We start from the raw sequence: 13,326 nt of genomic DNA, 5'->3' as shown, positions 1-13,326 counted from the left end.
CTCATCGTTGTTGCTGATGAGACCGATCACCGTTGTGTCGTCTGCAAACTTAACAATGGTGTTTGAGCCATGTACAGGTGTGCAGTCGTAGGTGAAGAGGGAGTAAAGGAGGGGGCTCAGCACACAGCCTTGTGGAACGCCGGTGTTCAGGGTGAGGGTTGAGGAGGTGTGGTTGTGAAGCCTAACAGACTGCGGCCTGTTGGTCAGGAAGTCTAGAATCCAGTTGCAGAGGGAGGGGTTGATGCCCAGTTGCCTGAGTTTGGAGATCAGTTTGGAGGGGATGATGGTGTTGAATGCTGAGCTGAAGTCAATAAACAGCATTCTCACATAAGAGTTAGTCTTGTCGAGGTGGGACAGGGCGGAGTGAAGTGCCGTTGAAATGGCATACTCTGTACCCCTGTTCTGCCGGTAGGCGAATTGAAAGGGGTCCAGTGTGGGTGGTAGGCAGGTCTTGAGTTGAGCTAAGACCAGCCTCTCGAAGCACTTCATGATGATGGGCGTGAGTGCCACTGGTCGGAAGTCATTTAAGCTCGTTGCAGTGGAGTGTTTTGGCACCGGCACGATGGAGGTGGTTTTGAAGCACGCGGGGACAGCTGCTTGGCCTAGGGACAGGTTGAATATGTCAGTCCAAACCTTAGTCAGCTGCACAGCGCAGGCCCTGAGGACGCGTCCGGGGATCCCATCAGGACCAGCAGCCTTGCGTGCGTTAGTCCTGCTCAGTGCCGCACACACGTCGGTGGGAGATAGAGTGAGGGGCTGGTGATCCGCAGGGAGCACAGCCTTGATGGCCACCTCCTTGTTGTCCCTGTCAAAGCGGCCGTAGAAGTGGTTCAGCTCATCAGGGAGGGAGGCGTCAACGGAGAGGGGTGAGGTGTTAGTTGGTTTGTAGTCAGTGATGGCCTGGATGCCCTGCCACATGCGTCGGGGGTCAGAGTTGTTTCTGAAGTGATCCTCTATCCTCAGCTTGTGGTTGTGCTTGGCCTTTTTGATGCCCCTCTGCAGATTAGCCCTGGATGAGCTATAGGCCCGAGCATCCCCTGATCTGAAGGCAATGTCGCGTGCCTTCAGCAGGAGTTGGACCTCACTGTTCATCCATGGCTTCTGATTAGGGAAAGTGGTGATCCGCTTGAGTGTGGTGACACTGCTGATGTTGGAATTGATGTAGTCCAAAACAGATGAGGCATATGAATTAATGTCCGTGTGGGAGTCATGGGTGGCCTGAGTGGCAAACACACCCCAGTCAGTGTTTCCAAAACGCTGCTGGAGCGCTGAGTCAGCTCCCTCTGGCCAGACCTTGACTGTCCTCACTGTAGGTTTCACTCGTTTGATGAGTGCTGAGTACTTGGGCAGTAGGAACAATGAGAGGTGGTCTGATTGACCTAGGTGGGGGAGGGGAACGGCTTTGTACGCATCAGCCATGCTGGTGTATACTTGGTCCAATGTCCTGTCTCCTCTGGTGGGGCATGAGACATTTCGGTGGAATTTGGGCAGTACAGTCTTTAAGTTGGAGTGATTGAAGTCACCCGCGACAATGAAGGCTGCCTCGGGATGCAGAGTCTGTTGTTTGCTAATGGAGTCTGTTGTGAGACCAGCTGAAGACCTTTCACAACCTTTCACAAGCCTTGACGGCTGCCAGTGTTTGGTAGGAAGTCCTGCCCCCCTTTCAGGTAATAAATACCTGTCTTTCCGCATCTGGGTGACAAGATTGAGTCACTGGGCCAGCAGTGCCAGCACTGATGGGCTCATGCTCCATCCGAAACCTAAAACAGAGCAGTGAGAGAGGTGAAGAATGAGGTATGTGGTAATTCAGGCCTCTTCCAGCATCACAACGGTATCCTGGTTGTCGGATATCGCCTGGTGGTCTCCCAGGAGATGTGCCTGGTATGCTTGTAGCATGATGACTGTATTCAGAGCTCTGGCAGCATGTCCCAAGTGACCATAGCCCATCTAGCCCATCCTTAGCATGTTAGCGGCTACATAGCGGTAACTTCCTTGGAATAGAAGTTTCGGTAACAGCCTGGTAACAATTTATCCCACTTGCAATGAAGATAAGGGCTTGAGATTAGTTAAACAGAGTATGCTGCAGAGTATGCTGCTGCTCAATTCAATGTCTGACACCTGTCCAAGTAGATCTAGTTCATGTGCGGAAGGATCAAAGCTTGTTCCCAGGTTCCAACCCCAAACTGTTTTATGAAGTGTTTCATGCCAAGCCGTTTACAGTATAGCTGCCTGAGTACACACCACACTTAATTATCATTCCATGCATACACATCCGATCAAGAAATGTTCCTTTTGATGCAAGTTGGAAATGTAATTTGAACATATATGCTGAAAAATGTATGTACTCATTGCAATGTAAGTTGCTTTGGATAAAATCGTCAGCTAAATGGCCTATAAAATAAAGGTGTAGTCTACAAGATAAGCCCGGTTTACTTGGTTATCATACAATTCATTCAAAAGGGACAGCTGTGGATTTCTCGACGTGTTGGCCTATATGATGAGTCGACTTAACAAATATATATATATTGAAAGAATATGAGTATGTGGGAAATACATTGGTTGCTTGCTACAGGTCACAACTCCGTTCATAACAGCTGTTTTGTGTTTTCCCAGAAGAGTTTGAGCTGAAGCCTACTGTATGCTTATCAGAAACCTTATATCATATTTATAATCACTGCATTTCTAACAGCAGAGATGTGTGAGTGCATTGCAAGAATGAAGATTTCAGATGATCACAGATCACGGGTGTCAGAGTCCTAATGAACCTACATTTATTGTGTGCAAAACAAGGCCATTATACATTCAGCTACATATTGAATAATAGTCACTACAAATTAAAATATCACATAGCCTAACATAACAAAGCATGTTGCTCAATATTGGCATGGATGTGGAAATGTTATTGACATATTGATGTAATCTAGAAACACAGCATGTGCGCTCGTGATTTCCTGGCACGCTTGATTTCGGCACGATCGTAAACCTTGAATGCCTGGCTCTAATTTGTTGCAGAAGCTAGGGGAACATATCCCTTCGCCATTACTGTACCTGAATTGGTACATTGCAAGCAAGATTAAACTGCAGGTGATCCAATTACACCTGAGTTAGACCCTGACATATTTTCATTGCCACTGGGTTCAGTCTTAAACTATCCAGGCAGCACTGCCCTGGTAATAAACCAAGGAAGTTATGGTAACACACCCTTATCATATCCTCTTATAATGATTTTCCTTTTTCTTTGTCAGTGAACTTGTGAACAGTCCATCTGCAACCAATAACATAACGGTATTAAAGTCAAGTATTACTGTATACAAAAATGGTTTTACACAAACATGTCTTAATACAGTTTCACACAGTCTTGAGAGTTACCTGGTTGGAAGATAGACACTTCAAAAAGAAAATAACTTCAGTACAACATCAGACTTACTGCAGTAGGTAGAATTGAGAAGTTGGTACTATGGTACTATTGAGGCGCAATAGCAGAAGGTTCTGAGATACATACCTTTTAAAATGCTGGCGAGTGTTATCACTGCCTATCTGAGCTTATCCGAGTTATAAGGCTTTGGTCCTTTTTGAACATACCATGTACACCTCTGAGTCGATGACATATTCAGTCTAAACATAGCTTTGGTTGTTCACCAACTTTTGCTGAAAGGGTGTGGGAAAGGAGCAAATGGTGACACCTCACACCACCCATGTTCTATACATAATGTTCCTATAGGCCTATCGACAGTACTGTGTCAAGTCATATTATTAGTCAAGTTGCATGATGTTTTTGTATTCAATGGTATAGCATGATTATAAAAAATAAACACTTAATGTAAAACATTGTTATTGCTACATTGTTATTGCTAAGTACTGTATAACTGAACAATATTTGGTGAGACTGGGGCAAGAGGCCATGGTACTGTATAAGCCATATCATGTCATTGTCAGTGCTTACAGTATATTTCAATAGCTAGGGCTGCAATGTTACCTCTGCTTGCAGTTGATAAATGCTGTTGCTGGTCAAGGGGGCAGTGCATGCCTAAAGGCAAAATTACCTATGTCAGAAAAAATAGCCCATTGGTCCAATTGCTTCAATTGGTCTTGTGGCGGTATAAAGTAAGCTATAGGACAGAGGATTCAAGTGTTAATCATCCAAAGGCAACACCTACATACAAAAGCCCTGCAAAGGAACTTCATACGACATTCATAAGTAATGCATGATGTAATCATAAGCATAACATAAAAAAATATAAGTATTGGAAAGAGGAAGCATTTTGTCTTCTTCTTTTAGCTCTATACTCCAACAGTGTGGATTGTAAATCAAACAAGGTGAGGTTAAAGTAGATGAGATTAAAGTTGAGATAATCAGCTTTAATTAAATGTTTTTTTCACCATTTAGAAATTACAACCCCTTTTATACATAGTCCCCTATTTCAGGGGACTAGTAGTATTGGAAAATTGGCTTGACAGGTGTTTCTGGTTAGTCAGGTTAGGTGTGTTCCGTCACATCATTTGTGCAGCCATAAGAGAACTGTCAATGTCTAGTACTGATTCTAGCCTTTACTTTTTCCTTTGGAGTCTGCTACTGGTGTCTGTCAACATGAAGACCAAATAATTGTCAATGCAAGTCAAGGACACCAATATTGAGCTGAGAAATCTAAAATAAACTATCATAAACATAGCCAAAACCTTAGGCTTGCCAACATCTACAGTTTGGACATTCATCCAAAAGAAGAGAAACACTGGTGAGCTCAGCAATCGCAAATGGCCTGGTAGGCTTCTACAGTGGATGACCGAAGAATGCTCACCATAATTAAGAAAACCCCCAAAGCGATATGTCCCACAGATCAGGAACACTCTCCAGGAGGTAGGCATGAATGTGTCAGAGACTACCATCCGCAGAACTACAGAAGCTACACTGCAAGGTGCAAACCACTAGTTAGCAATAGAAAACAGATAGCCAGGTTACAGTTTGCTGAAAAGTACCTAAAAGAGCCTGCAGGGTTCTGGAGAAAAAAAAAGTCTTGTGATGAGACAAGGATTAACATGTTCCAGAAGGATGGCAAAAAGTGTGAAGTGTGGAGAAAAAAAGGAACTGGCCAAAATCCCTGGCATACCACCTCATCAGTGAAATATGATGGAGGGGGTGTTATGGCTTTGGTATGTATGGCTTCCACTGGAACTGGCTCACTTGTCTTCATTGATGATGTAACTGCTGACGGCAGCAGCAGGATGAATTCTGAAGTGTACAGAAACATCTCGTCTGCTGAAGTACGGGCAAAGGCAAATGCATTGGACGGCACTTCATCATACAGCAACACAATGACCCCAAACTTACTACCATAACAACTAGGGAGTTTTTCAGGGCCAAAAAGTGGAAAGTTCTAGAGCCAAGTCAATCTCCAGATTTAAATCCAATGGAGCATGTATTTCATTTGCTGAAGAGGGAAGTTAAGGCAAAAAGACCTCAAAACAAACAACTGAAGATGGCTGCAGTACAGGCCTGGCAGAGTATCACCAGAGAACATACCTAGCATCTGGTGGGGTCAGTGGGTCGCAGACTTCAGGCAGTTATTGCATGCAAAGGAAAAAAGCTGAGAATCTCTACTTTGACCCCATAGTAATTGTTTGATTTCAAATCCAAACTGTTGGAGTATAGACCTAAAAGAACACAAAATGCTTCCTCATTTCAATACATACAGTATGGAGAGCACTGTATGTTGGTGAATGTTTCTGCAGTGTTTATGAAAGTACATTGCTTATAAAGGTATTGTAAGCTCTTATGAGGGACTCTCACACAACAGCATTACACATAACAGTGACTTCAAGCTCTGTCTCCCATATTACCAAAAACCCAGCCCACCTAAAGTGCCATGATCATACCACCGCCACCACAACCAATAAGTTCAGTATGAGAAGCAACACCACCAATCCAAAGGCGCTCCCAGTTTGTGGAGCGGAGCTCTCCTTGTACTCCTTCTCTCGGCCCTCTTCCTCCTCTCTCCCTTCTTCCTCCCCTCCTTTCCCCACATCCACCTCTCCCCCCTCCTCTGTCTTTTCCTCCACTTCCACCTTGTTCAGACTATCACACTTCTCCCCGGCGTACCCCTCGTAGCAGTGGCAGCGAAACCTTTCGGCCAAGAGCTGGAGCTCGTGTTGCGAGTGCCACCCGGTGACCACAAAGTCGCTGTCGCCCAAGGGCTGGATGTGGTAGCTATCCCCGCTCAGGTGGAAGTAGTGCTGGGCACGGGGGTCCCTGCGGACGCAGCGGCCGTTGGTCTGGCACAGGAAGTCGCTGCAGACCTCGGCAGCGTGCGTCACGTTGGTGATGTACTGGCCCAGGCGATGGCTGAGGAAGGATTTCACCTTGGTGCAGTTGTGCTGGGGATGGGAGATGGAGAGAATGGGGAGTCAGCCAGGCGTCACATCATAGGGGTGCTAAATTTGTTGGGCACTATAATAAACCAGGGTACTTACATAAGAACATACAGCTTTTGAAATTTAAAGTTTCATTGCTAGTCTATCAGATAATCTGATACCCCCAATTGGCAACACATAATTCAAACCCCAGAATTAGCATTACAAAAACAAAGAGTATGGCACATTGTTGTATGACATACTGTATGAGTTCTGTCTTGAAGAAAGACAAAACTAAAAACTGAGCATAATATGAACCTTTGAACTAATCTGCCGTTATTCCAAAGCCTAAGGCCTGTCGATACATGATACACAACAATATACTATAATTGTGACATTTTACATGACTCATTCTTGAAATGCAGTCAGTGCTAATATTATCCACAATTAGAGTAAGCCTCTAGGTTATCATTTGTCTTCATTTTGTCTTAACATTTTGTTGACGATTGTCAACTACGGTAACTATGGTCTGCCCCATCTACAGAATGTAAAGATAAATAGATAGATTGACTTTGTTTACACAATACATACATAACAGCTTTACTGTATATACAACACATTACAAACACAGATACAGTTTACATGATAAATACAAAGTACAATGTTCAATCAGTGCTCATTTAAAAGTCTTATTGATGTTGGCACAAAGCTGTTAAGGGCTCTTTTGGTCGTGAGAGGACCTATGCCTACGTCCAGATGGTAATAGCTCATACTCGCTGCTAAGAGGGTGTGTCTGGTCCAGCAACATCTCCTCACCCTTCTTATACAGAGCTGTTCTCTGAACGGCACATTCCTACAATAAGACTTCCGGTTTCGTTTTCGTGACTTCAAAATAAAAGCGCAAAGTAATAGATCACTGTAAAGTGATGGGATTACAATATTTAATAGAAATATAATAATATTTCATGAATTAAGGAAATATTACGTAACAGAAAGTATGTACAATTTCAAAAAAGTTATTTTGATCATTATAATGTACATATTTGTGCAGTTACATGTAATGTTACATATGGCACATACGTATAATGGACTGTACACAAATAATATTCCAAAGCTAAATATGACTTTTACTACCAATCTACTCAATAACACTTGAGTTTCAACCATGAGGGTTGTCATACAAAGTATTATTGGTCCTTTACTGTCCATTGTGTGTTCCCTGTGCAATCTAGACAACACACTTTTAACTGACAAACTCACCTGATCTGCATTCTAGAAGTGTTGCCAAGTCGAGTGGTACTAGAGCTGAATTGAAATGATTTACAAATATTTCAGTATAGTCCATTGTATGTGCCCTATGAAGTTCATCTAAAGCACTTTGAACTTTTGCCCCAGTAAAGAGCCAGTAACATTTGCTAAGACATCGTTTTAGACTCAAACTCACCTGATCTGCATTCTGGAACTGTTGCACAGTAGACTGGTACCAGAGATTAATTGAAATGATGAAAAATATTTCTGTACAGTCCAGTTTATAGAAATATAATAGGCATAAATAAATAAAATTACATGTAATTGCTCCAATATGTAAATTGTAAAGATCAAAATTACTTTTTCAAAATTGTACATACTTTCTGTTGGGTAATTTGTCATTATTGCAGCAAAAATAAGAGAAAATATTGTGATCCCATCACTTGCCATTGACCTCTTAACTAGCGCTTTTATTTTGAAGGTGCGAAAACGGCGAAAAGCGAAATTAAGCTTATTGGAGTTCAGAGAACACAGATGACGCTGTCCATGGTTGTAAAAACAGCGCATGTCTATGCATCGGCAAATCGAATTAACCTATATTTTATACATTGTTTCCTAAAAGGCGAAGCGGAATGTCATCAAGGTTAGATGGCACGTATATATTGCCTTTTTTCCCCCCACAAACTATCCATATGGAGATGTGACTCACTCTGGAGGAGGTGAGGTTGAGGTCTCCCCAGATCACAAAACCAGCAGCACCCAGAGCAGCACTTTCCCCAATGGTGTGGATCAAGTCTTTCTGTAACCAAAACATAAGCAGATACAACAATTGGAAGTGATACATACAGTATGAACAAAATATTAGTGATCGGGGCAAGATTAAGGGCAACAAGCAATTGTAATACATGTAATACTCCAATCATAATAGTTGGAATGTGGCCACCATTTAATTCAAAACACCTTGCTTTTATCTATTTGGAAATCTATCATCATTTTAACTCCTTGCTTCTAAATTGCCAAATAATCTGCATTTCGAGGATGTCTTTTGCCACATTGCTTTGCTCTTGCAAGATTTATTGAGGGTTAACTGTTCTCTGCATCCACAAGGTGGTGCTGATGATATCTTGCAGAAAGGTTGGATTGCCCAGACACAGCTGATGCTTTACAGTACAGTAGGGTTTGTGAATGCCAGACCTGGGTTCAAAAAGTATTTCAATTACTTCGCTGTGCATGACTGAGTTTGCCTGACACAATGGAACCAATGGAATAGTCCCATAAGTGCACCCCCCGCCCATCTGGCACTCCATGCAGGTGCAAGCAAACGCTCAAGGTATTAGAAAGTATTTCCAATACTTTTCGAACCAGGTCTAGTGCTTTATTTCAAGAGCACGATTGCCAACCCACTAGGCATGTCTACAAAGTTTCTAATTTGGAAGCAACATTGTTCTAGTATGGGCCAGTAACGTGAACCTTTCCATTAGTGAATTACAAATCACATTTGTTCATGTTTGGACATTGGCATGTTAATACAATATTGTTACTAGTGTACAGAGTTAATACAACTTAATGTAAAGTGTGACCATTAGTTGATTAGTTCAATGACATGTGTTAGTACTGAACTAGAGACCTTGTAGCTCTCTAGGACAAGAGTTGATGACTGATTCAAGCCTTTTCTGAGCAGTTTTCAGGCCAGTGCTGTTGTGGTCTTACCGTGGTGAGGAAGGCCATGGCCTCGTCCCTGTAGCCCAGTCTTAGATACACATACGTGGGCAACTCATACTCCAGCGAGGTAAGGGAGCCTATCCTAAGAGACTCCAGCACCCTGTACTGGGAGAAGTGGAGGTTGCTTACACTGTTCATCTGGCTCTTCCTAATCGCTACTGAGGGGAACAGTGCTGTACTGCTATTCCACAACCAGAGCAAGTCGTCATTGCGTAGGGTCTCCAGCAGAGGGCAGGAGCCTGTGTAGTTGTGCTCGTGCAGGTTGTAATTGTGGCAGTCTGGATAGAGGTAGAAGCCCCAGAGTCCATTGGGGCGAAGGCGTGTCCCTAGCTCTATCGTCCTCTGCATAAACGCCTGGGCGCTCTTCTCGAATCGGCGGCGTGCAAGCTCCTCGACTTGCGCCGCCGTCACGTTCACATACGCCCGCAAGATCAGCTCCCGCGACTTGCGTCGGTAGATATCCTTCTTGTGCCAGTTGCGGCTCCACTGGGGGCGCCAGTACTCCCAGTCGATGACGGCCAGGCCACGGAAGTCCTCAGAGGGGAGGTAGTGGCCAATGTCCTGGTAGGCCTTGAAGAGGTGGTCCTCCAGGCTGCAGTTCTGCGGCAGGCCACCATTGATGGGGGCGCCCTGCTCTGTATAGAAGGGGTAGCGGCCTAGCCGGTTGGCGTAGAAGATGGTGACATTCTGGCCTGTGCGGACAGCCCGGGGGCTGCCACTGATGTGGAAGAGGCGGTCAAGGTTGGTGTTGACTTTGTACTTGATGGCGCACATGTCCAGCGGGACGTTCCACGCGGCAACGAAGGGTTTGCGGCCCACCAGGGGCAGCTTAGCGGGCTTCTGACCGAAGGCGGCGTGGAAGAGGAGCAGGAGCCAGGAGCAGGTGAGGGCGCAGGCCACGGGGACGGCGTTGTGAGGGGTTGCACCACTGCCGATGGGCACCGCAGGCATCCTGGGGCTCGGGTCAATTGAAGGAGAGGTCAATCATCCTGGAGAGTTACAGAGAGAGAGAGAGAGAGAGAGAGAGAGAGTGAGTGTGAGAGAGGCAGAGTATATACAATACTAGATTAGAAAGGGGATAGTGTATGTCAGAAATCCTGCAAGCTTGTAGAATAGGGCTCCGGGCAGCTGAGAGGAAATGGAGAAAAACTAGCCTCCCTGATGACCTAGACCCTTATCTCTCTCTCCTCCTCAACTACACCTTATCTGCATCAGCTGCTAAAGCTTCTTACTACCATTCCAAAATTCAATCCTCTGCCTCTGACCCAAGGAAACTGTTCTCCACATTTTCTTCACTCCTCAACTCACCTCCTCCCCCTCCCTGTCTGCCGTTGACTTTGTCACTTACTTTGAAAAGAAGGTTGATGTCAGTTCTTTCCCTCTACCTCTCACCAACACTGCTACCTCTCCTCCCAAACCCACTGTGCTACACCCGGTCTCTGGTTTATCAGATTTTTCCCCCCTCTCCCTGATGATGTTCTAAAACTGGTCACATCCAAGCGGGCAAGCACCTGCCCCCTCGATCCTATCCCCTCTCCCTCTTCTCAAGAAACCAACTCTTGACCCGTCTGCTGTCCATAACTACAGACCGGTATCCCTTCTCTCCTTCTTATCTAACACCCTTGAACGTGCTGTCTCTAACCAACTGTCTTTATACCTCCTTCAAAACAATCGCACCAATCCGGCTTTAAGGCTGGGCACTCTACTGAGACTGCTCTCCTTGCTGTCACGGAGGCCCTCCACTCTGCTCGAGGTTCCTCCCTCTCCTCTGTTCTCATTCTTCTGGACCTGTCCGCTGTATTCCACAGAGTAAACCACCCGGTCCTTCTCTCCACCCTCTCAGAATTCTCTGGCTCTGACATCTCTGACAAACTGCACTATCCTGGTTTGCATCCTACCTGGCCGATCGCTCTTAACAGGTGACATGTCGCTGTCCTCTCCATGAGCCCTCACCACTGGGGTCTCCCAGGGCTCTGTCCTAGGGCCCTTACTGTTCTCCCTCTATACCAAATCTCTTGGCTCTGTAATTTCCTCACATGGTTTCTCCTACCACAGCTACGCAGATGACACTCAACTCTTTCTGTCTTTCCCCCCTTCTGACTCGCAGGTGGCAACACGTGTCTCTGTGTGTCTTGCAGACATTTCTGCTTGGATGTCAGCCCACCACCTCAAGCTCAACCTTAACAAGACTGAGCCTCTTCCTCCCAGGGAAAGCCTGCCCTCTCCAAGACTTCTCTATCAGGATCACCCCAAGGTTCTTGGCTGTATGGGAGGAGGTCACAGTAGAGTTCTCTGATGGACAGGCCTTTACGTCTCATAAATCTGAGACACCACGATGGTCCACCTCTAAAATCCTCAAACTTCATTGCGGTGGCGATTGTTTTGGCTTTCAAAATGACTACCGTAATCAGAATGATGGGAAGTTTGAGCGCGCACGATTTAATCTAAACAGTTACATTGTTTCACCTTAACCCGTTCGGCAATTTCATTGGTCTAATGAAAGCTTCATGCCGCCAAAAAACTGAGCACCGTCACATAATGTGTTTTTTGCTCAGTTTTTTGGCGGCATGAAGCTTGTGAAAGCGGGAAAAATCCATAAATTAGCCGCGTCATTGTTTAAGCCGCGAGGTTCAAAGCGTGGGGAAAAAGTAGCGGCTTATAGTCCGGAAATTACGGTAGTAGATTTTTCAAGGATTTGTACTTACAAATACAAGTATGTTACTTCTCTACTTTTTTGTAATCATCCATTATGAAGAGGAGGAAAATAATTATATAAGAACTGTACATTAAGAATTATACATTTATTCTCTAATACACTTCAGACGGTTGCAGACATGATAAAGGGGATTCTACATAATAGTGGTCACATGACCTACTGACACAAGTTAACATTACGTTATAGGCTATATGACACCATAAGATGTAATATGATTAATGATGATTGATAATGATTCGCTCATCCCTGCATGACAGACACTCATACCTGATCCTAGATTACAATAAGAATCCCAATATGCTATGACCATGCATGAATTACAAGAACATCTTTTACAGTTTACGCATGGTTCAATACCTGATGACGATGACTCAAGTCTACGTGTTGTCAACTATGCACATGAACATTAACATTAAAATGAACTCGATGTGAAAACCTGGTCATGCGTATATCATGCTGTTTTAGCAGAAATGGTAGCGCACAATGTTACATTGCGGCAAATAGGAAGAATGAGGATAAATCAATACAAAATAACCAATTTATTAATAGGTAAAATAAATTAGAACAAACTGATTGAGTTTGTGAGTTTCACCATAAATCTAAAGCTATACGTGTCTTAGGGACACACAGGATGCTGGTGCACTCAGGCCTAAACCACAAATTTAAAGAATGCGTCTCTGTTGTGTTGTTATATGCCATCCCAACCATAGAGTATCAGAGACCAGTATCGATGGAAGAAGCCTTTTGGCCAACTATACACATTATAATGGCATGGAATATACAAACAGTGTTATTAATGTAATATCCTTAAGATGTCCACCAAGCATGCTTATTCAACTGTAAATAAGTGCTCCGGGCTGAGAGAGGGAATGCATTGATCACCATTCACAATGGAAGATCAAACAGTCATTGTATCAGCCACATGTAAATAGTAAGATAGTGGTAAAAAGTTTGGTTCCCACACACACATATCACATCATGTCTCTTGTCTCCAAAATACAATTTCAGAGTACAATTATATTCATAGCAGAATCATACCAGCATTTGCCAGCTTCTGTTAATTGCAGGTTTTTAGCCCAAAAATAACTATGGTGCCAAAACAGTATTTACAGTTGATAATATCAACTGTGATATTATGATAATATCAATTGTGGTAGGATAGGCTGGTAGGCTGGGATCTCAATGCAACACCAGACCTTTATCCATATTGGATAGATCAGCACCATTTTTGTTACTGTAGCTGTAGTCCATATCTTCCATATGGTCCCATTAGTGTATTAGCAGAGAGCTGTTCT

General features: G+C 44.1%; 1 protein-coding gene across 1 annotated transcript; it reads right to left on the bottom strand.

The window, feature by feature from the left end:
• Positions 1–5,865: 5,865 nt before the first annotated feature.
• Positions 5,866–10,266, bottom strand: LOC310802281 (hyaluronidase-4-like; the record flags this gene model as incomplete). Its single annotated transcript, XM_083666571.1, has 3 exons — positions 5,866–6,369; positions 8,303–8,392; positions 9,304–10,266. The coding sequence occupies 3 exons, from the start codon at positions 10,264–10,266 to the stop codon at positions 5,866–5,868; spliced, it is 1,557 nt and encodes a 518-aa protein (XP_083522697.1).
• Between the last annotated feature and the right edge of the window lie 3,060 nt (positions 10,267–13,326).

The sequence above is a fragment of the Argentina silus genome (assembly GCF_951799395.1).
Source record: "Argentina silus genome assembly, chromosome: 3".
Classification (NCBI taxonomy): Eukaryota; Metazoa; Chordata; class Actinopteri; order Argentiniformes; family Argentinidae; genus Argentina; species Argentina silus.
The sequence above is the reverse complement of the archived record's forward strand: the minus strand, read 5'-3'. Positions and strand labels throughout refer to the sequence as shown.